The 24,745-nt window shown below is 35.0% G+C and overlaps 3 protein-coding genes across 4 annotated transcripts; 1 reads left to right on the forward strand and 2 right to left on the reverse strand.

Moving 5' to 3' along the window:
- Positions 1-633: 633 nt before the first annotated feature.
- Positions 634-5,762, forward strand: LOC104895328 (uncharacterized). Of its 2 annotated transcripts, none has more exons than XM_019250124.3 (5): positions 634-1,008; positions 1,161-1,402; positions 1,518-1,623; positions 2,377-2,586; positions 5,189-5,762. In XM_019250124.3, exons 1-5 carry the CDS (start codon positions 918-920, stop codon positions 5,488-5,490), a joined length of 951 nt encoding a protein of 316 aa, XP_019105669.1. In that variant the 5' UTR covers positions 634-917; the 3' UTR covers positions 5,491-5,762. The 2 variants fall into 2 exon arrangements, with proteins under 2 accessions (XP_019105669.1, XP_010680100.1); XM_010681798.4 differs by having other exon boundaries at positions 635-1,008; positions 1,164-1,402.
- A 141-nt stretch (positions 5,763-5,903) lies between these two features.
- Positions 5,904-9,706, reverse strand: LOC104895604 (uncharacterized). The gene is made up of 2 exons (XM_010682165.2): positions 8,852-9,706; positions 5,904-5,978 (listed from the first exon to the last, which is right to left on the reverse strand). The coding sequence occupies exons 1-2, from the start codon at positions 9,704-9,706 to the stop codon at positions 5,904-5,906; spliced, it is 930 nt and encodes a 309-aa protein (XP_010680467.2).
- Positions 9,707-23,448: 13,742 nt separating this feature from the next.
- Positions 23,449-24,546, reverse strand: LOC104895329 (non-specific lipid transfer protein GPI-anchored 15). The gene is made up of 2 exons (XM_010681799.4): positions 24,101-24,546; positions 23,449-23,668 (listed from the first exon to the last, which is right to left on the reverse strand). Exons 1-2 carry the CDS (start codon positions 24,432-24,434, stop codon positions 23,652-23,654), a joined length of 351 nt encoding a protein of 116 aa, XP_010680101.2. The 5' UTR covers positions 24,435-24,546; the 3' UTR covers positions 23,449-23,651.
- Positions 24,547-24,745: the final 199 nt, after the last annotated feature.

A 24,745-nucleotide genomic window follows, 5' to 3' on the forward strand; every position in this document is an offset into this window, starting at 1 on the left:
GATTGAAAAAATCAAATCTAAAAACACTCATAATCTATTGATGAGATTTTATATAATCAAGTCCAATTATGCAATTAAGATATTTCATTAAAAGAAAATAAATAGGGTTGCATGTAAAATATTGCTAGAGAAAAATTCAACATACTTCCTTCATTTTTATTCGTTACAATATTTGCCTTTAACGACTTATAAATGAGACACTTGACCATCTTTCATAATCACCTATGCAATTATTGATTTTGTGTCATTGTATATATTTTAAAGGTCAATATTTTATACATCTTTCATAATCACTTGTACAATTGTTGATCTTATAATTATATGTCATTGTATATATTCTAAAGGTCAATATTTTATATTTGTAAAGAAATTTATAGTCAAAATTTATGAGTTACAAATTGTGAAAAATCAATTCCAACTAAGGATGGAGTAAATAAAAAAAAAATAAAAAATTTTGACCTAAAAACCGATGTCCATTAACCTCAAAACTTACTATCCACTAGTGTAAAATGACATCATACTTATAACAAGATCTACCAAATCAACAATAAAAATAACAAAAAAAAAAAACTCTTCGTACAAGGACACACTAACGAATCCCAATAAAAACATGGCATGCTTTTTTCTTTTCTCTCTTTATAATTTTCTTCCAATTCTCTCTCTTTCTTTTCCTCTTTAATTTCTTATGGTTGACTGACCATTTATTAGCTAGACTATTACACTTGTTGAAAATATCATTCACATTTCTCCATTTTTCCTCCCCATCTATGTACTACATATTTTTTCCGTTGTAAAATAAGTGAAACACTTCCTTTTTTATGTGAGAGTTTTTTGCGACAACTATTTCACTTATATATATATCCCTCTATTTAAAAGAAACCGTTGCCTCTTTTTCTTCCTCAATATATTTTTCCAAAATGGCATACACTAACAGCCTCCATAGCTCTTCCCTAGGTTTCTGGGATCTACACAATCTTGGATTTCTCAACGCAGACATAACATCTTCTTGTACGTAATTTTTTTCTACTTAAATCTTCTTTTTCTTTTATCATTCTTTAACTTTCTCTTTTAATCTTCTTTTATTTCTTTTTCCTTCTTTTTTCCTACTATATATAGTGTTAACAATTTGCTATTTTTCTTTTCAAATAATCTAAATTAAGCAGATCATATGGAGAACAATGCAGCATCATTAATGTTACCAACTTCAGATTATAATTACTCTAATAATTTCCTCTCAACGGGTTACTTAGAAGATGCTTTGTTTGAGTTTAGTGTTCGTTTTAAAAGAAGACGAGTAATGCTTTCTTCAAATGTTTATGGTGATTATGATCAACATCATCAACATCATCATCATCATCATCATGATCATCATGATGATGAACATACTCACTTTGATGATCTTGTAAGTGCTAATAACTAAATTTCCAATTTCTACAAATTAAAGTTGTGATTTTTATTTTCTTTCTAGGAGAATATATATAACTAATGTTTGTTGTTTATTTTTGTTGTTCTTGTAGAGTTATTGGAGTAATTGGTTTGCAAACTATAGCATGCAAACAGAAGGTCAAGAATTCAGCCATGCAAGTTTGCTTACTCATCATGATGACATGCATTACTCCTTAGGTAATTATTTTGATTTTTTTAGTCATAATTCCTCGTACTAATAAGAAAATGTACTTCTATTAGATAATCATTCTCTTATGTATAAATTACTCTTTCCTGTCTTTATTAATTTATCCCTTTATTTTGTATAGAGTTATAGGAGAAATAATGTTGTAAGTTATAGAAAGAAAGGAAATTATAATTTTATATTAAAGTTGAATGTACGTGTAATTAAAAGTTAGTGGCCCTATTCCAAAAATAGAAACAAAAAAAGGGGTAAACTAATAAGAAACATCCCAAAAAAGAATACGGATAAACTAATAAAGATGTCAAAAATTATGTTAAAAATTCTCCGTACTAAAAGTTTATGATTTTGATTTTTTTTTTATCCATATGAGCCACGAAGGCGGTACAAAGTACAAAGAAGGGGAGGGGGGATTCGAACCTGTGACCTATCGTTCACAGCACCTCAATCTTAACCACTAGGCCAAGACATCCTTGGTTTATGATTTAGATTATTGATAGAGTATAAAACCCTTTATGGGCCGAGTCTCAACAATCAGATTAAATTTTTGGCTGAGTTGATCATTTGATCATTATTATTACACAAACTATGTTTTTTCTTGTAGTACTATCCAGGACATTCATATATAATTATATATTTATTATTTATATATTCCTAGAATTACAACATTAGCAAGGCGTCATACTTAATTATACAGATTATGTGAAGAAGATGTATTTAACAAATTGAATTTTATGCATGGATTGCAGGGGAATTTGTGGAGAAACCAGTGAAGGGAATGTACGAGGAAGTAGTAAATTATCAAGAGACGAACACATTACTACTAGAGAAAGCAATTACGAGTTCTCCAAAGATTATGGACTTGTCTTCTTTCTCCAAAAGAACTTCTTTAAAATCAAAGTTCACAAACTTTGCTTACAATAGTGACACCAATTCTACTGATTCTTCTTCTATTTCTGGTACTTATCTTCTACTCTTCTTTCTCTTTCTATGATTTGTTCCTTTAATGTATTCTAATTTATGTCTTTGATCAATAAAATGATAATAATAGTACTATATATAAGACTCGATCCTATAATCTCTTCACTCGATGTATTTTACAAAGGGAGGGAGAGGGGAATTCCGAACTCGCCAACTCGGAATCCCTCTTACTAAGAATGAGAGTCGATCCTATAATCTTTTATATTATTGAAAATAATGTCAATACCCTATAATATCGTTTATTGCTCATAAAAACTAAATATTGCCACTAATAATATCGAGAGAAAAAACATGTCTTACGGTACTAGTGTTTTAAGTTTAGTGGTATATAATGTGGGGTTCTTTTAATGTGTGCTAAAAGATGGGCCTCTAATTCGGGCCTACTTTCCTTAATTATGGGTCGAAATCAGAAAAAAGTTATTTTCTAGATAAAGACTGCAGTTTGAATCAAGAATGTTTTGATCGACTTAGTGAGTAAGATTGAGGTACTGTGAATGATAGGTTATATGTTTGAATTCCTCATCCCCTTCCCAAATTCTCTCCAATTTACCATATAATTACTATAGTTAAGTTTTATAAAAAAAATCGCTATTATTTATTAATAAAGAACGGAAGAAGCATACTATCTTAATAGTACTTTTTATTAAGCACATGAACTATACTTCTAATAGTTTACTAGTTTATATGATGTCAGTCTACGTTGATTTATTATCAATTATAAAACTATAAATATGAAGAATAAATTGTACTATTGGCCAAAAGTTCTTCTGAAGTGAACTTGTACCAAATATTCAGTTTTGGTATCGACAAGTCCCGAATTTCTGCGAATATAGCCAAATTACATTTGAGAGTTGAGGCCTTTTCCCCTAGTAATTTCTTGTCAATTACCATAAATTACCACGCATGTGCTGTGACTATGTAATCTACTTACTCTATAGTGGTTCATCATGGAATAATAACAACTTTAGCACTAAGAGAAAAAGTGTGGTGAAGTAAGGCTTGGCCTTGTAGTAAAGGTTTGGTTTCATAATTTTAAGGTCATGGGATCAACTTCATTAGGAGTTCTTTGCGGGTGAGGTTTCTCTTACCATCTCCCTTCAGTCTAAGAATTTTGACCTGTAAATCTGGCTGGTTATACCTGAGCTAAGGTGTCAGTACGGTAAAGTCGTTCATCTTAACCTATTAAAAAAAGGAAAGTGTGGTACGTGTACCACTAACCATAAAAAGTAATAAAGAAAGTAAGAAACGTCCTAGTGTAGTTTTGCGGGTAAAACATACAGAGAGTTGAAGAATTTTCAAAAACACAGTCCAAATTCTTACATGCGTGTTTTTTTTTAACTAGGCATGCTGACATGTTTGATATCTACCATATATATCAACAAAACTATCCAGAGGCAGAATTCGAGTAAATTAAATTTGATACATGTGGAGTCAATTGGAGGATTGTGTGACTTGTGTCTCTTGAATATGATATGAGATATTTGGTAATAAAATAAATAGAAATAATAAATTAATAATGGTCATATATTCCGAATTAACAATTTTAGCACGATTTGGTTATAATAAGAATAAGTAATAAATTACTAGAATAAATTGAACATAAATAGCTTATCTCGTTTAGAATATGGTCAAAGTTATATTTTGAAAATCGTGTAAAAAAGAAACAAGTATTATATTATGGCACGGAAAGAGTAGTTCGCTAAACTACCCTCCAGATTAGCTAGCATTGAGCTGTTTCATCCAATTCCATTTTTGCCGACACCAAAGTATCAACTATTACAAAATATATAGAGGTCCCATGCAAATAATAATTAAAGAAAATACTCATCGGTCATCACCACCCAACTATATAGTGGTCGTTATAAATTGTAGACGTCTCATTATTCCTCACATATTTCAACTAAAGTACTAAGTGGAAAATTGGCTAACATGTCAAATCTGAAACCTGTCTAGGTATATAAACTAATATAATTACAAAACAAAATTATAGAACTAAAAAATGTCAATTGGCTCAATTAGATCGTTTTAAAAAGTCATTTCAATTTCAATAATCATCACGTATAGATTATATCATTAATTTTAGATTAGCAACTTATAGTGTCATCCAATCTTGTCATAATAGAGTAAAAAACATTGTGATATTATTTATTGGATTTGTGGGATTATTTTGGAACTTTTCTATGACTAACCAATATTAATTTTATTGTGTTTATTAACCATATGATAGAGAATATATGTAAAATATGTTATTATTCATTAACCTTTTACGTCAAATAATATTATGTTAGTTATCATATGTCCGGGTGTATTGTAATTACAGTACACTTAGGGTTATTGCTCATTGCTATTTGAAATCATCCAAATGAGCAAAATGTACTAAAACCTGAGAGTTTTGAATCAGCAAAAGTTAGTCTTGGATATGCATAGTAGACCCAGGTGTATGATGAATGAACTCGATAACTAACACTATATTAATTCTTTTATTACTAAACCAATGATGTTCAAAGTTATTGTTTGATCTTGTAAAATTTGCAACTTTTAATTTATCCAAAACTAATTAGTTGATACATGTTGCTCTAGTTGTTACAACAGATGATGAGAGGGAAAAGAGGAAAATGAAGGAGGTGAACACAACTAAGATGGTATACCCATTTGGTCTAGTAAAGCCAGGAGGAGAAGAAGGGGATATAACTCTCAAAGACATCAACAGAAGGATACTAATGCCTCCTACTAGACCACTTAAACACCCTGTGGGGGACTTTGCTTGCCGCCCCGCCGTGTCGCGCCACGGCCCTGGCTTATCCGGCAAGGCCGTGGTGGCCTTAACCAAAATTCACACCCAAGGTAGGGGTACCATTACCATCATTAGAACCAAGGGTTGACAAATTGTTAAGGGTGAGAAAAACAAAATGTAGATATAAGTATCATGTATACTATTAAATTCTATTGTACTATCATTAGTTGTCAAGAATGTCAATCTTCTTTTGACTTAGATAACTTAGTTTAAGATAATTAATCTCTAGAGTGTATATATAGGTTGGATAGCTTTAGTAACGAAGTACATCTCTCTTCTAATTTCTTAGCTATGAATATGATGTAATACATTATTTCTTTATTTATTATATATGGTACGTAACGAAATTCACATGACTAATATTTATAATCATCCGAAAAATTATTTTATAAACGTTTAATTACCATAAAGTTATAAGTATATAGGTATATAAGTAGCATGTGATAGCCTATTGATGTTTTGCATTATCTTCGATTCAAATGTCTTGGGGTCGATCGAGTATCATCCATTGTAATTTGCAAAAAGCTTCAGTAGAAGAGCAAAAGCTAGAAGAAGAGCGAATGAACCAAGGCCCGTCTACATATATAAGGGATTTCAAATATTCTAACAATTTTCAAAATATATTAGAATAGCAATCTCATTAGTATTTATACTTAATTATTAAAAAAGAAATTAACGCGAAGAAAGTAAATCATTTTGTTTTATATATATAAATGAAAAGGATATACTCCCTCTGTTTTTTTTATCTTTTTCACTTGGAATCTTGACACTATTCATGCATAGAGAGAATCTTCTCAAATGTTCTCAATTTATAAGAAAAAACATAGTCATGTGGGGTCTTGTTTGATTCGTCTCAATTAGTACTTTATTAATATTCAATCGTTATAATTTTTACTAATATATAATGAAAGATATTTAAGTTTTAAAATGCGCATTGGAAGACGCGCACAGAAAAGTAGGAATGATAAAAAAAACAGAGAGAGTACTTGTGAGATAATGTAAATTTTTACCAAATTATCAAAGAAAAAATAAAGTAAAAGTATGAAAATATTTAAAATTGAACTTCAACGGAAAATTAAAAAATCTTTAAAAGACGAAGGATAATATACATAAAATTAAAAAACATTTTTAGATGAAATTTTAATTTGGGAACATGCTTACATCATATATTGGGCTTATATTTGTATTTTTGTCAAAAGGAAAGGGATATATTTCATATAAGAAAAAAAATTCAAAAAGTAGTTATGGTTAGTTGGGTTTGAACAGGTGACATTCTTCTCTGGCAGTGGCAGAGAGATCTTTTAGGAAGTCCTGTGATTTTGACTTTGAAATAGCAATTAGTTATACACCACAAAGTCATGCACTAGTTACCCTCAGAAAAGAAGAGAAAAAAAGTCGTGCACTAGTTATCATTCATTTTCAGCATGGCGCATTTGGTCCATTAAGTTGTTGTCTTTCTTTTAGCATGTCGATATCGAAGGATACATAAAAGGTTATCTAGTTGGATTTTGAAAGATTAATGCTACTCCCACTATTGTTTGAAATTTTCTACCTGTTAATATACATTGTAGGAATGAAAATTGGTTACTAATTAAATTAACTTTTTTAACAACTGTGTTGTGAATGAAATACTGTTTTAAAATTGAATTTGTCCCTGACGGAAAAGCAGATTGAGACAGGCAGACAACTCTTTAATATTGCCCAGAAAGAGGAAATTGGAGAAGAGGAAGATGTGTTTGTTTTTTCAGTGTCCTCAAGGAATACCAGAAGTCCATAATAGTGGTATTTATAGGGAAAATGAGAAACCAAACATGATCAGGTCATGGCTGATAACGTTGGAAAAACGGTCAATGACAAAAGACGTGGAGAGTAATTAGGAAAACGTTAAGTTAATTCCATCCCCAAGGCCCATGGCTCAAAATGGGTGAACAATGCGCATGTGATAACTACACATCATCACATACCCACTAAAAGCCTCATTGTTACTCAACTCAAAGGGTAAAGGAATAGTAATGGTTATAAACCTTACTCTTCCCTTTAATTTTTTCAATGTGGGACAAAAAATAAAAAAACTCGTCATATTGTTTTGAACCAAACTTAGAGTTTCTACTACAAACTTCAACATACACTTCTTTGATTCCCTATTGTTTTAATTTGAATTGTATGTCTTGATAGTAGAACTAAAATTTCACCGAAAAACTTTTCACAATATAATAGTATAAGAAAATTTTAATTATATATAATCTTATTGAATTTGAAGTTTATATGAATTTATGATTATAGATATTAATAGTTAAATTAGAAACCATAAAAAAGTAACTAATAAGAACAAAGTAGATATCTAAATTTAAAGACATTATAAAGTGTTTTTTTTTGTCATTGAAACTCTTGTAAGAATTCCAAAGAAGGATTATATTAGTAATGTGAAGATATAAAATCTAATATTGTAGTCAGACTATACTCAAGTCCATATCGTGTATTGCCAATGATGAAGAAGCATTATTTAACTTTTTATATTGATGAGGTTGAGGAATCGTAGTAGTGACATCATTTTTCATCTTGTATTACTGAGGTATAAAGATCAAACCTAATAGGATTCCTTATCCAAGGTTTTCTCGACATGGAGGGTGAAAGGATAACATGCAGGCACCATCGAGGAGTTTGCAAAGATATAATTACTATTATATAGAGATATGTCAAGTTTATAATTTAACTCGATAATAAAAAGAATTCTAGGTATTTCAAATAGCTTAGTCAACACAAATTATCATAAATAAATGGTCATAATTCAATCACACTAGGAAATCAACTAACCAGATGAGATTATATTATAAGATTAACTATAATCCAATTTTTCTTAAATTTTAGAAGAACCAATCCAACATGTATCAGACTCGTGGTTACAAGTTAGATTCTTTAGATTGTCCTCTCTAACCTTAGATGCTGGCAAAGGGGTAGATGTGCGGGCGTGCAAAGAGCCCAATAGCACAGGGCCTCCTAAATTATAAGTGCCCCAAAATATATTATTTTAAAATTTTTACTTCATATTTGAAGAAATCGCCTTTATTTCCCATCCTTAATAAATTTGTCAATGATCTATCTTTAGATTTTCAACTTTCCATCTTTAGAACTCTAACCTTCCATGAGTTCCATCTTTATTTTCTATAAATTTAGGGGCCCAATTTTTATATTAGAATCGGGGCCCCAAATTTTCCAAGACGGCCCTGGATGCTGGATAGCAACCCATACAACAATGATTAATTTTGATGACACAACTTTTTAGAGATATAGTAAGAATTAAGAAACACTTTAGTGGCTTTATATTATTTTTTAAAGAAAAAAGAAAACTTAGGTGAAGATTGAAGTATTCGCTCCGGTCTTTTTTTTTTTTTTTTTTTTGAGGGGAAAGAGAAGTGCATTAATCAAAGGGATAAGGTGTCCATAAGTACATAAGGTGTTACAACACTAGGACAATGACGCTCCCAACATTGCTCAACACCAAACGGCACTACTCTAGCGAGGTTATGGGCAACAGAATTCCCATCCCTTCTAACATGAGAAAAAGAAACAGAAGAAAAGGCATTACACATAGAAAGAATGTCCCCAAGTATTGCATCCAAATCTGAGAAGAAAATTGCTGCTTTTGTTAATCTTTTGGTAGCTACTAGAGAGTCGGACTCGAAAATCACATCACCATACCCATGAGCTTTAGCCAAGCGGGTTGCCATATAAATAGCCTTACATTCAGCTACCTCGGGAGGCCAGAAGGCACGCACACGTTTAGTTGCAGCAAAACACACCTTACCTTCCGAATCGCGGGCTACCACACCAAGTCCCACCCAACCTTCATCGGCCAAGCTGGCATCCGTGTTCAATTTAATAACTCCAGCAGGGGGGGCATACCATCGGGGTGGGCTCGGAGCCGTGATGGATCGCATTCCACCATAAATCCTCACAGCATAACAATTAAAATCATCAACTTGTCTCATGATTCTCTGGCACACAACAGTGGCGGGGTGGCTAGTATTCTCAAACACTTTCTTGTTTCTTTCACCCCAAACATTCCAAAGGATATAACAACCCTTTTGAACCATATTTGCATCCATCTCACTCCATCTAACGAGCGTATCACACATGGCTTCATCTTCCACCCCTTGCAATAACACATAACAACCCAGCTCTTCCCACAACTTCAGCGACATCGAGCAGCTATAAAATAGATGTGATTGCGTCTCATCCTCTCTGGCACAACAGGGGCAAATAGCTTCTTCAACGAGATGACGTCGCTTAAGCACAACCCTCATCGGGAGTGAGTTCGTGCAAGCGCGCCACATGAAATGACGAACCTTAGGCGACACATTTAAGCTCCACAAAATGTTCCACACTCTATGAAAATCATCCAGGTTCCCACCTTACCCAACATGTAAGCGGTTTTCACCGAATAAGTGCCATCTTTAGAGTACGCCTAAGTTAATTCGTCTTGTAAACATCTAGCGCTTAGAGGGATCGCCATAATACAATGTTGGTCACGTTCATTGAAACATCTGTCAATAAGTTCTGTATTCCACTCCCTTCTGTCAACATCCATTAAATCCCCCACCACTTCTAGTCCCTCCACTCGAGCACTCTTGATAAATCTACCTTCTTCGTCCCCCACCCATGGATCGCTCCATATGTTAATTTTCATGCCATCTCCCACCCTCCAAATTAGACCCTCCATTACCAAGCTCTTCGCACCCCAAATACTCCGCCATGAATAGCTAGAAGAATATCCTAACCTTGCTTGACAAACATCACCATGAGGATAATACTTGGCACTCATTACTCTACTCAAAAGTGACTTCTTGTAATGTAATATTCGCTCCGGTCTTTATTACTTTATTTGTATTTCTTTTTGGAACTTCCCTTATTAGTTTACCCATTTCTTTTGTTTCTATTTTTGGAATGGGACCACTAACTTTCTATCATACATTCATTCAACTTTAATATAAAGTGATACTCCCTCCGTACCAAAATATAGTTTCCGTTTCTATTTTGGGAGTCAAATTTTAAAAACTTTGACCAATTATTCTTACTAATGTATACAAAAAAAAAATATTCACGAGGGGTCTTGTTAGATTCATCTCAATGTATAAATTCGTAATATCAACTTTTTATTTTTTTACTGATAAAAAAATAGAAGATATCGTAGGTCAAATGTATGTCTTGGAGACCGTGCAAAATGAAATGGGAACTATATTTTTGGGACGGAGGGAGTAGTTTCTCTTTCTTTCTATGTCGCACAACATTATTAAAACTCTATACGAAAGAAATGGATAAACTAATAAAAATGAATGGGGTATTAAAAAACAAAAGGCTGGTATGCTATTTGAGAAGTTCTATTTTGTTTTTTTTTTGTTTTCTTTCAATATTCTGTTTTACTTAAGAAAAAGATGGGCCCAACCAGTTTTAACTGGGCTCAATTATAAAAGGGCGATCGTAAAACCTTTAGAGGCCCACACCTTCAAGAGGATTTCAACCCACGTAGTGACATGGCCTAAGACTAGGGAGCAACATTTAAAAAGGAAGATTTACTTCCTTGTCTTGCCTACTGCGATCTTGTCGTATATAATAACATATGTCCAATGTTGGTTATTGAGTGTCCTTAATAATTGATATTCCTTTATATAAAGTGCTATGAAAATCATTACTTCCACAGTCAAAAGTTTCACTATTTCATAATGTTAGATAGTGGTGTCAAACCGGGTACTGGATGCGTTTTGGTTGACCCAACCTAGATCATAATGATTCGGGTCACAATAATCTAGGTGAGAGTGTGCCATGAGTCGGAACTGGGTGGATTTGGCTCGGGTTCAACTGGGTGAGTGAGCTGGGGCTGCGTCGGGTGAATTTGAATCGGAGTGAAATGAGGTAAATTCGGTCCAAATCGGCTTTCGAAATAACTTGGGTCGGAATAAATCGACTTCAGAATAACTTGGGCGGAAGAAATCGGCTTTCAAAATGACTTGGGTCGGAAGAAATCGGCTTTCGTACTAACTTAGGTCGGAACAAATCGATATTAGAATGACTTGGGTCGTAAGAAATCGACTTTCAGAATGACTTGGGTCGTAACAAATCGGCTTTCGGAATGACTTGGGTTGGAAAAAAATCGGTGTCGAAATGACTTGGGTTGGAAGAAATTGGCTTTTGGAATGACTTGTGTCGAAAGAAATTGGCTTTTAGAATGACTTGGGTCGGAATAAATCGGGTGTGATTGGGTCGGCTTAAGCTGGCTTTTAAAATAACTTAGGTGGAGTTTGTTTGTCTCTAGTTGTCTTTTAGGCGAACTTGCACTCTTGGAGAGTCTAAATTTTTAATTTGGGTCGAAATAATATATGAAAACGCCAAAATATATTATCACGACCAAAACCAAAATAACTATATTTTGGTATTAAAGTGGAAGTTTGATACCAAATGACTCTATTTTGTTACCATATTGACTTAACTTAGCTTTTGTACCAAAATTTTATGGAATGTCATTTTAGCATCTCACTATGAGTTATCAACACTTTCTCTACCGAGTCAAGAGTAGGGGTGTTCGCGGTTTGGGTTGGTGCGGTTTGGGATGTAACCCAACCCAAACCGCAAATATACGATTTGAAAATTTTCCAACCCAAACCGCACCGCAATTTTTTCCAAACAAACCCAACCCAAACCGCGCAAAACGGTTTGGTGTGGTTTGGGTTGCGGTTTAACCATTTTTTTTCTCCACGACATTACTTTTGTAATCTAAGATAAAAAAAAATTGTTAATAAGAGTCCAAATAGATATGAAGTTGAATTCATAATTAAACATATATAATGATTTATCAAAAGTGTTAGAGTTTTTTACCTCAAACTTCTTTTTTCAATTTTATACTTGTATGTCACCTTCATAAGTGTATTTAATTTTTTTTTTTTTTTAAATATGTAAAATTGCGGTTTGCGGTGCGGTTTTGGTTTACGAAAATTAAAAACCCAACCAAACGCAAACCGGGTTTGCTTGAAATCATAACCCGAACCGCAATTTTAAAACCGCAAACCAACCCAAACCGCGAAAAAACGGTTTGGGTTGCGGTTTGGTGCGGTCCAGACCGCACTTTGAACAGCCCTAGTCAAGAGTTGTGAGGAATAACAAGTACCGGGCCTATTTTGATCCAAACCAGTCAAACAGATATACTGAGATTTACTCTATGACATACTATTAGATATCTGAATTGATTTGTCTGGACAATAACATTCAATTATATTTTTTTTCTTGTACATTTGTACTAATATTAGCTTACCTTTGAAAATTCTCTCATGTATATACGGTTGCCAAATAAAAGAATTTGTTTTTATGTCGACTCTTAAACATAGAAAAAATTCAAGGGAACAACTTATTAATTGTTTGATAGAGGATTCAGGATATAGATCCTTTCTTGTACAATATAGAAAACTGGTGTCTACATTTATTTAAAATAGTTGAACTTTAGTCATTAAGATTTCACCAAATGTATTGCCAAGGAGTGAGGGTAATAATGAGCTTGGCATGTCCACGAATAAATCGGAATCGGCTCGATCAAAATTCATTTTTGATTCGGGACTCGGCTCGAGACTTGAACGAGTCGAGTAGAGCTAGGCAAAGCTCCGTTCAGGAAAGCTCGTAAACATACTCGATTATACTTTTATATAAAAGAATAATATATTTATATATATAAATAAATATATTACCTAGATATAACACAATAATAAGTTATTATTTTCATTGTCTAAAAGAATTAAAGAAAACCTATAAATCTCAAATATTTAAAAAAGAAAAAACGAATAAAACATGTAAAAACTAGGGTGATAATAAACAGCCTGTTCGTGAACAGTTCGAGCTCGGCTCATTTAAATTTGGTCAAAGCTCGGGTCTCAATTTTTTTTAGACCCAAACTTTGAAAATGGGTTGGGTCCAACTGAGTCTGGGTACTAGGTCCATGTCCATCCCTAGTTGTGGGCCAAGAAAAATAGCGTGAGAATGTAACGATAATAATAAACGATTAGTGGAACTGTAGTATTAGAGATGGCAATCCAGCCCGAATCCGACCCTACTCCGCTCCGATCTGAAAGAAAAAAACCCGAGTTGAGTCCGACAAAAAAGTAATTCGACTCCGTTTGAAAAGTCCGACCACGAGTCGGAGGAGGGTCGGAGTCGGAGGAGGGTCGGAGTCGGATCTTATAAAATAATCCGAGATCCGAATCCGACTCTGACTTTGAGTCAATCAATATTTTTTTCTTACTTATATTAATGTATTATTTATTTATAACCTAACTTTGACCAATTGTATTATATAGGATTTTCTCATTGAAGAAATGATTGTTAAAAATAATAGTAATATTTAGATTACGGTTATTTCACCAAATACCCCTGACAAATCAAAAAATTCACAATATACCCTCAATGTTTCAACAATTCACCATATACCCCTGACATTTCATTTTTGCGCACCAAATACCCTTTTTTTAACGTCCGTTATTTCTCCGTTAGCTTTATTTACGATTTTGCCATTATTAATCCTAAATCCTAATTCTAATCTAACCCTAATCTAACCCTTAAACCTAAGCCCTCACCCCAAACCCTAACCTACCCAGCCCACCACCCTCACCCTGCAGCCGCCACCCCTCTCCTGCAGCCGCCACCCTCTCCACCCCACCCTACTACGCCACCCCCGTAACCCACAGCTGCCCCTCATCCCCGCAACCACCCCCCTCACCCATCCCCGCAACCACCCACCCCTCCCCTCCCCACCCCCACGCAGCTTTCGCACCTTTCCCCCCACCCTGTAGGATTTCGCACCCCTTCCCCCACCCCCCGTCAGTTTTTCGCACCCTTTCCCCCCCCCGTCAATTTTCGAACCCATTCCCCTGCTCTCGTCGGTTTTCGCACCCCTTCCCCCCACCCCTGTCGGTTTTCGTACTCTTTCAGCCCACCCTTGTTGATTTTCGCGCAATTTGATCAGGAGAGAGAGATGCGCGTGGGTGGCGAGGGATTACTGTTGTGCGGGTAGTGGCAGGGTGCTTGGGGGATGGCGGCTGCGGGGGTGGGGGAGGGGGGAGCTGCTGAGGTTTAGGGGTAGGATTAGGGTTAGATTAGGTTAAATTAGGATTAGGGTTAGATTAGGTTAGATTTAATTAGGATTAGGGTTAATGATGGCAAAATTGTAAATAAAGCTAACTGTGGGTTAATGGCAGTTAGGCAAAAGGGTGTCTGGTGCACGTTTTCGAAAACTCAAGGGTATACGGTGCATTTCTGAAATATTGAGGGTATATTGTGAATTTTTTGATTTGTCGGGGGTATTTGGTGAAATAACCATTTAGATTATTTGTACTATATAAAATTTCCATATAATTATTAGATTAAATTGAAATGATTAGATTATTGTATTATAGAAGACTATTCTATTATAAAAAAATGGGCAGAAAAATAAGTCGGATCTGGTTCGGAGTCGGATGTTCAGATTTTAAGTCGGGACGGATTCGGATGTTCGGATCTTAAGTCGGGTCGGGGTTCATATATTCGGAGTCAGACACAGATTTAAAATCCGACTTCTTGGAGGGTCGAAGTCGGTTTATGCATAATCCGATCCAAGTCCGACCCGTTGCCATCCCTACGTAGGACAAAAAGAAGTAGGTAAACTTATAAGAGACAACCCAAAAAAGAGTAGATAAACTAATTAAAACTGGAGGGAGTATTAACTAGATAAAATAGAAATTGAAACTATATCTTATTATGGATGACAACGGGTCTAACATGGAGCGCATTGTGCATAATCCGATTTTGACTCTACAAGAAATTAGATTTTAAATCGGTCACAACTCCGAAAATCCAAATCTGACTCGACCTAAGATCCTAACACCAAACTTCGACTCGATCCAACTTTTTTCTCGCCAACTTTGTTTAATATAAAAAAAACCTATGTAATACAAATAATTTTATCATTACAATTTTTTTGAACAATCATATCAAAATCTTATATAATGCAAACAATCTAATCATTACCTTTTTCTATTGGAGAAATCTTATATATTATAATTGCCTCAACGTTGGAGTCAGAGTATATATACATCATACGTTGATATTTAAAAAAAGACTAATTGCCTCAATTTCAGAGTAAATTAGTTCGGATGAGTAGGTTTTTTTGGCAATCCGACTTCCCCCTGGCTTGGAGTAGGACCTTTTAGACGGAGTCAGATTCAAACTTTTTTATTTTTTCACTAGGTATTCATGTTGTATTTCAAAATTCATGGGGTACCCTTACTTTAAAAAAATGCACCAAATACCCTTACTATTTCGATAAAATGCATGAAATGCCCTCAATTACTATCAATGTCAAGTTTTCGTTAGCTTTATTTACCATTTTGCCATTGTTAACCCCTAACCTCACCCCTTAAACCCTAAATCCTTTCACGAGGACATTGTTAACCCCTTAAACCCCTTAAACTCCTGAGGTATTTAATGTCCACCTAAAATACTTTAAATGTTCTATTTTTATCAGTTGTATAATTTATAAATTAATTCGTGAGGTATAACTTTTTACTTCCTCTGTTTTTTTAGTTGACCTGTTTTTCTTGGAAACACATACCAATGCACTATTTTAAACCTCTACATCATATCACTAATTATCAATAAGCAAAAATTACAAAAATTATTGAATATTATGAAAATATATATATATTGAGACAAAACTAACAAGATCCCACATGAATATATTTTTCCTTAAGTACAAATCACGAAAGGTAGTCAAAGTTACGCATGTAAATAGTGTCAAAAGTCAAAATAGATCATCTAAAAAGATGGAGAAATCATAACTTAAAGTATACATTCTTGCATTTGAATCTAGTATGAAAAAATGCCAATAACGAGCTAGTTTTACAAGTTGTAGAAAACTAGACATTTTGCCAAACTTTAGTACTTCCTCTGTTTTATTTTAAATGCAAGAATGAAATATTTTATATCTTATAAAAGATACCACTTTGTTATATTCAAAACGAAACGGACAAAATATCTTTTTGTCCATATAAAAAGGAAAAGAAAATCAGAATTTAAAGTACTCCATACATTGCTCACCATGTTCATAGATTTTGAAGATTTTGCAATTTGCTCAAATTATGAAAAGCATTAAGAGTTAAATTGCTTAATTATATGATAAATTGCTTATTTCCATTACATTCAAAAGTAAAAGAACAAAAAAAGGGATTCAAGAGAGATGGTCCATTCATAGTGGGAGACAGTGATTAAACGGGCTTTGTCTCTTTAAGACAATGATTAGTTTGTGAGTGAAGGAAAAACCTTTATTGACCTTTCTCACTTTTTAGGGCATGTCCACAACCTACTAGCTTACCCCACGAAATCTTAAGTATGTCCGAAATGGATAAAAATTGCTCACGGTCTAAGTAGGTACAAACTACAATATTTGCTGCCCCACACTTTTCTCAACTTTAGCTAATCACATTTTGGCCAAAAGGTTATCAATTATTTCTAGGATTATTTCAAAATCTAAGTCTAAACTTATGTAAATGGAAAGGGTTACATTGAGAAATGAGAAGGTTAATCGTGGCAATGAGTTGCTATGTAGCTGTTTTGTACTTAATTTCGTTTAGTTGTGTGCGCGCCAAATTTTTTAACTTTGTGAAATTCGATTTATTTGAACTTATTAAGGCTATGTTTAGTTCACCTGAAATTTTCTGATATGAACTTATCTGATATGAACTTATTTTTTCTTATCTGATCTGATATGAACTGATCTGATCTGATCTGATTACAAGATCTTATCTTTTAGATTTTTCTCAATATATAAGAAAAAATATAGTCATATGAGGTCTTGTTTGGTTCGTTTCAATGAGTATTTTATTAATATTCAATTATTATAATTTTTACTAATATGTAATGAAAGATATCTAATAATATAATAATTTTTAAATATAAGCATGATCTGATCTGAACTTATTTTTTCTGATCTGAACTTATTTTTTCTGATCTGATCTGATATGATCTGATTAGATCTGTAATAAGCAAAAATAAGGTGAACTGAACATAGCCTAAATCTTATTAATCTTATTTTAACTTATATTATAACTTACTTTTTTTCTTATAAGGATTGAAAACAAGGTGAAAAGAACCGATTCATCGACTGGACAAACTTATTAACACACAAATTTAAGTATTAATAATTAGTATATAATGTAAAAAATATTTTTAAAAAAATATCCTGAAAAATGCAAATTATGAAAAAAGCCACCAGAGAATCAACCCTCTTGGTAAAAATAAACCCGAAGGCCATCGCTTTGTATTATGAAAAAAGAAAACATCCCTTACAAAACTAAAGAAGTGGAAGTAAGGTTGCGTAAATCAATAAACATCATAAAAAATCGAAAAATCTATTTAGGATGGAAACTCTCATGAAGATATCATGTTTCCCATTTCCGAAACTCGAGAGGACAATTTGAAAGACCAGCGACTTTCCTGCCTCAATGATATTCAGTCACAAAATGATATTTTTCCATCTAAAAAACTCAGCTACCTCTATAGTCTATGATGTATTATATACATCTTTTGTTGGTAATAAACAAAACTACAACAAAATTCTATATATGCAACAATAGTTATTTAATCCTGAATTTTGGATTTCAAGAGAAATGAACAAAAGGGGTATTCAGAGGCTTTTCGAGGCAACAAAAATGGTGCCAAGCACCCGCACAACGTTATAAGTCACTTCAGCTTTCCTAGGAACGTCTCGGGAGAAAATATGGCCAGGTTCGGAGAAGTCCAAACATGTCCCCAAAAAAGCCAAATTCAAGGTCATAACATACGCTTTCGGAATTTCCCCGGGCCCAAGCTACGGACGTCACGGGATGACTCCAAGGGGCATGGAAGGTCATTGCTTGGAAAAGAGTCATGTGACTTTGAACGAATATGTGGATGCCCTTACGTTCATTTCGAGACAATTTTGGGTACCACAAGAAACGAAGAAATGGGGTGTTCAGAGGCTTTTCGAGGCAATGCAAATTGTGCCACGCACCTGCGCAACGTTACAAGTCACCTCCGTATTCCTAGGAATGTTTCGGGAGAAAATATGATCAGGCTAGAGAAATCAAAAAATTTCCCAAAAACAGCCAAAATTGAAGGCTATAATACACGCTTTTAGACTTTCCTGGGGCTTGAGCTCCGAACGCCACGGGATGACTCTTAGGGCCATGGGAGGTAATTGGAAAGGAGTCAGGTGGCTTAGACGAATATATGGATGTCTTTACATTCATTTCGAGACAGTTTTAGGTTTCACGAGAAATGAGAAAATGAGGTGTTTAAAGGCTTTTCGAGTCAACAATATTGGTGCCAAGCACCCGCGCTATGTTACAAGTCACTTCGGCTAGCCTAGGAACATTTCGGGGGAAAATATGACCAAGCCCAGAGAACTAAAAAAACGTCCCAAAAATAGCCAAAATTGAAGGTTATAATACACGCTTTCGAACTTTCTCGGGGACCGAGCTCCGAATGCAACGAGATGACTCTTAGGGCCGTGAGAGGTAATTGGAAAGGAGTCAGGTGGCTTGGAACGAATATATGGATGCCTTTACGTTCATTTCGAGGCAGATTTAGGTTTCTCGAGAAATGAGCAAATGGGGTGTTTACAGGCTTTTCGAGTCAACACTAATGGTGCCAAGCGCCCGCGCAACGTTACAAGTCACTTCAGCTTTCCTAAGAAAGTTTCGGGAGAAAATATGAGTAGGCCGGGAAAAGTCCCAAAAACAACCAAATTTGATGGTTATAATACACATTTTCGGACTTTTCCGGGCATGAGATCCGAACGACCCGGGATGACTCTTAGGGCATGGGAGGTAATTTTAAAGGAGTTAGGTGGCTTAGAACGAATATATGGATGTCTTTACGTTTATTTAGAGGCAGTTTTAGGTTTCACGAGAAATGAGCAAATGGGGTGTTTAAAGGATTTTCGAGTCAACACTAATGGTGCCAAGCACCCACGCAACACTACAAGTCATTTCGGCTTTCCTAGGAATGTTTCAGGAGAAAAATATGACCAGGCCCGGAGAAGTCCAAAAATGTCCCAAAAATAACCAAAATTGAAGGTTATAATACACGCTTCGGACTTTCTCGAGGTTTGAACGTCGCGGGATGCCTCTTAGGGACATGGGAGGTCATTGGAAAGGAGTCATGTGGCTTGGAACGAATATGTGGATGCCTTTATGTTTATTTCGTGGCAATTTTAGGTTTCACGAGAAATGAACAAATGGGGTGTTTAGAAGCTTTTCGAGACGATGCAAATGGTGTTAAGCACTCGTGCAACATTACAAGTCACATCGATACTCCTGGGAATATTTCGGGAGAAAATATGACTAGGTCTGGAAAAGTACAAAAATGTCGAAAAAACAACCAAAATTGAAGGTTATAATACACGCTTTTGGACTTTCCTGGGGTTCGAGCTTCGAACGCCATGGGACGCCTCCAAGATAGAGACATGGAAGGTCATTGGAAATGAGTCATGTGGCTTGGAACGAAAATGTGGATGCCTTTACGTTTATTTCGAGGCAATTTTGGATATCACGAGAAATGAACAAATGGGTGTCCAGAGGCTTTTCGAGGCAATGCCAATTGTGTCAAGCCCCCGCGCAACGTTACAAGTCACGTCGGAACACATAGGAATGTTTCAGGAGAAAATATGACCAAGCTTGCAAAAGTCAAAATGTGTCCCAAAAACAGCCAAAATTGAAGGTTATAATACAAGCTTTTGGACTTTCCCGACAATCGATCTCCGAACACCATGGGATGCCTCTTAGGGACATGGGAGGTCATTGGAAAGGAATCATGTGGCTTGGAACGAATATTGTGGATGCCTTTATGTTCATTTCGAGACAATTTTGGGTTTCACGAGAAATGAACAAATTGGGTGTTCAAAGTTTTTTTGAGGCAACACAAATGGTGCCAAGCACCCCCGCAACGTTAGAAGTTACGTCGGCTTTGCTAGGAACGTTTCTGAAGAAAATATGACAAGGCCCGGAGAAGTCAAACATGTCCCAAAAAAGTTATAATACACGTTCTCGGACTTTTTCGGGGTCCGAGCTACGGACGCCACGGGATGCCTCCTAGGGACATGGGAGGTCACTGGAAAGGATTCATATGGCTTGAAACAAATATGTGGATGCATTTACATTCATTTTGAGACAATTTTGGGTTTCACGATAATGGACAAATGGGGTGTTCAAAGGCTTTTCGAGGCAATGCATATTGTGCCAAGCACCCGCGCGACGGTACAAGTCACGTCGGCACTCTTAAGAATGTTTCGCGAGAAAATATGACCAGGCCCGGCGAAGTCCAAAAATGTCCCAAAAACAGCCAAAATTAAAAGTTATATAATACACACTTCCAAACATTCCCGGGGGCTGAGCTCCGAACGCCACAAGATGCCTCCTAGGGGCATGGGAGATCATTGGAAAGGAGTAATGTGGATTATTGGAACAAATATGTGGATGCCTTTACATTCATTTCGAGAAAATTTTTAGGTTTCACGAGAAATGAACAAATCGGGTGTTTAGTGGTTTTTCGAGGCAATGCAAATTGTACCAAGTGCCCGCGCAACGTTGCAAGTCACGTCGGCACTCCTTGGAATGTTTTGGGAGAAAATATGACCAGGCTCGGAGAAGTCCAAAAATGTCTAAAAAATAGCAAAAATTGAAGGTTAATACACGCTTTCAGATTTTCCCCGTGTCCGAGTTCCGAACACCAAGGGATGCCTCCTAGGGACATGAGAGGTCATTGGAAAGGAGTCATGTGGCTAGGAACGAATATCTGAATGCCTTTACGTTCATTTCGAGGCAATTTTAGATTTCACGAGAAATGAATAAATGGGGTGTTCAGAAGCTTTTCGAGACAATGCAAATGGTGCCAAGCACCTGTGCAACGTCACAAGTCACGTCGGTACTGCTAAGATGTTTCGGAAGAAAATATGACCAGAACCAGAGAAGTCCAAAAATGTCGCAAAAACAACTAAAATCAAAAGTTATAATAACGGTTTCGGACTTTTTCGGGGTCCGAGCTCTGAACACCACGGTATGCTTCTTAGGGAAATAGGAGAACATTGGAATGGAGTCATGTGGTTTGGAACAAATCTGTGGATGTCTTTATGTTCATTTCGAGAAAATTTTGGATTTCACGAGAAATGAACAAATGGGGTGTTCAGTGGCTTTTCGAGGCAATGAAAATTGTACCAATCACCCGCGCAACGTTACAAGTTACGTCAGCACTCCTTGAAATGTTTTGGGAGAAAATACGACCAGGCCCGGAGAAGTCAAAAAATGTCCCAAAATGAGCCAAAATTGAAGGTTATAATACACCTTTTCGGACTTTCCCCGGGTCCGAGCTCCGAATGCCACAAGATGCCTCCTAGGGACATGGGAGGTCATTGGAAAGGAGTCATGTAACTTGAAACGAATATATGGATGCCTTTACGTTCATTGTGAGGTAATTTTGGGTTTCACGAGAAATGAACAAATGGGGTGTTCAGAGGCTTTTCGAGGCAACACAAATGGTGCCAAGCACCCGTGCAACATCACAAGTCACGTCGGCTTTCCTAGCAATGTTTCGGGAGAAAATATGACCAGGCCGGAGAAGTCCAAAAATGTCCCAAACAAGAGCCAAAATTGAAGGTTATAAATAGTAAAAATTAATCCGATTAAAATTTAGCCGAACTAATACTACTTCCGTTCTTTTCCCATTGCAATAATGTGTTTGGACACAATTTTTAAGGATTTGGAACAAATGAGTAGTTTAGCATAAAAGTAACTCTTTAATTAACTAGAGTAGGAGAGAAATCATCCTTAGAAAATAAAAGCAATTTTATAAGGCAAAGTGAGTAATTAATGATGGTTTTAATAAGATAAAGTAAGGGCAATATTTTCAATTAAAGTTGCTTTTTATACTAAAATTGGAATTGTTGCAATAGATGTGAATTAAACTACCCAAAATAGTAATTATTGTAATATAAAAAGAACGGAGGAAGTATATTGTAACCTCGTCTCATGTATAGATCTATAATATTTAAACTTTTGTGTATTATAGGAGCTTTAGTGCTTTACCATTTAATACTACCATACATCATCTATTCTAAAATAAGTAAGATGTTGATGGAGACCGTGGAATTAAAGAAAGCAAAGAGATAGAAACAAAAAAAATATGACCTATATGCAGCAAGAGTCGATCTTATAAGAGACCATCTAATTTTAATATAAAATAAATTAGGCTTTTTTTTTTTTTTTTTTTTTTAAGATGAAGGGGACTCACTTGAGAGGGCATATGGAAAATTACTCAAATGAGTCCTATGAGGTTTGATTCTTATACCTCAAGGATAACAGGTGGGAAGCGATACCACTACTCCACCACCTCAACATCAATTAGGCAACTATTCAAGTTTCATATTAAGAAGAGAATATATCACTTTTTAAATATAGTGAATAATTTAAGCTATGTCGATTAACAAAAGTAAAATTAGCTTGCAACAAGATTTGATCCCATGGCCTCTTGCTATTATAACATAACACAATTACGATCTCAACCAACTTTTAATCATGCTTTAATTATTCATATTATTATATTTGTATATTTTAGTGGGAATGGAAAAAAATGCATATCAAGTTCGGAAACACAATGTCAACCCGGGGCAACGCCCGGGTCCATATACTAGTACGTGACACTATCCTGAGGAGTATTTTACTTCATGTAATCCATGTACAGTAAAAAAAACTAGAAATTGCATAGTATAAGTTTTAATCTCATGACTCCAAGTTCATAAACTAAAGTCTAAGTTTTAATCCCATGACCCCAAGTTCATAAACTAAAGTTTTAACCACTAGACCAAGTGGTATTTAGTGTTATTATTCTAAACTATAACATAATAAATGAAATTTTTTTTTATTCGGAATATAGCCCGAGCCTAATAACTAGTTAATAATATAAAAAAGAACTAGTTAGAGGAAATAGGAATGGCAGAAGAATGTAAACAGAAAGAGAACATAATTAAATTATACCAGTCACTGGATTTCAACAAACTCTCTAGACATAGTAAATTTAAATAATTGATTACAAAGTTTGTTAAGTGGATATGACTTAACTTTGATAAATTGTTACAATTTTTCAGCTTTATTTAATTATAGTAATACATTTTCATATTCTCAGAAAAAGTTATCCTGTATATGATCTTCAAGGAACAGTATAACCTGCCAAAGTGATAACATAAACTATGGTAAGCTATTTAATGTAAATTCGTCAAAATATAGTCAAGCAAAAAAGGCTCGTAACAATAAAAAAGAATTAATGCCTATCAGGCTATCACACTGATAATAGTACACTGGTGCAATGGTTGTATCGTATGAGAAATCTTCTGTAGTTAGTGATGTTAATGTTGATTGTTTAGTGTGTTTTTCCCCCTTTTATTCTAATAGTGTAAGAAATTATTGAATAGATCATGTTTTTCGAGTGTTTTTGGTACCTTTTAACAAAACTTAAATTTAGGTTGGTATTTCCCCGCAAAAAAATAATTAATGAGATATGTCCCCACAAAATGCCCTATTACCTTAGTATATCCCGGCAAAAAACTCAATTTAACGTGACATAGAGAAAGGAGAAGAAATTTGGAGGTTAAAACTTACGTCCACATTTTTTTCCAATAGGTCGGTTTTTGATGCTACATCTCTTAGCAATAGTAATGGCAATACCAGGATTAATACCAGCCTGCCTAGCCAAAGGGGAGAGGAGGACAGCACACAAGCATCTAGGAGCGGTCTTTATTAAGGCCGCGACCTTCGAGCAACACGGAGGTGAAACTCTAGCCCTCACGTTTCGTGCTGCCGCCAAGCAAGCCGTCATGCTAGCCGTGGCTGAAGGTATAGGAGTCCTTCCACACTCTCCTGCAGCGTTGCCTTTCTTATACAATGCATTTGATGTTAACGTAAAACATAGTATAGCAATGTGAATAGCTCTCATGTTACGTTCTTAAAGACAATTTGATTTAAGTTGCTAAAACTTATGTAACTAAATGTCTAAATTAGTGTGTGGATTGATTATAATCTTGTGAATGTTCATATATAGATTTTAGTGGACGTGTGAAATAGACCTAGTTAGAAAGAGTGTAGTCTTTCTAGTACTATTATAGTTGAGTGGGGTGGTTGGGAGGTGTTTACGTGGTTGGATATTGGTTTGTGCACAAACTTCTGTCGTTCAATTTTCCGAGCACTAATGATTTTTGGGTTCATTCGAATGATGATGTTGATAACATATAAGATTATCTACCATTA

Source organism: Beta vulgaris, chromosome 6 (genome assembly GCF_026745355.1).
Source record: "Beta vulgaris subsp. vulgaris cultivar EL10 chromosome 6, EL10.2, whole genome shotgun sequence".
NCBI lineage: Eukaryota > Viridiplantae > Streptophyta > Magnoliopsida > Caryophyllales > Amaranthaceae > Beta > Beta vulgaris.

Excerpts from the sequence above, each read along its gene's own strand:
- LOC104895328 (XM_019250124.3), top strand. The coding sequence starts at position 918 with ATGGCATACACTAACAGCCTCCATAGCTCTTCCCTAGGTTTCTGGGAT. Across the intron at positions 1,009-1,160 it reads CGCAGACATAACATCTTCTT|CAGATCATATGGAGAACAAT; the intron begins GTACGTAATTTT and ends ATCTAAATTAAG. Across the intron at positions 2,587-5,188 it reads TGATTCTTCTTCTATTTCTG|TTGTTACAACAGATGATGAG; the intron begins GTACTTATCTTC and ends ATGTTGCTCTAG.
- LOC104895604 (XM_010682165.2), bottom strand. The coding sequence starts at position 9,706 with ATGAGGGTTGTGCTTAAGCGACGTCATCTCGTTGAAGAAGCTATTTGC. Across the intron at positions 5,979-8,851 it reads CTAGTGTTGTAACACCTTAT|ACGGGCCTTGGTTCATTCGC; the intron begins GTACTTATGGAC and ends TTATATATGTAG.
- LOC104895329 (XM_010681799.4), bottom strand. The coding sequence starts at position 24,434 with ATGAGAGCTATTCACATTGCTATACTATGTTTTACGTTAACATCAAAT.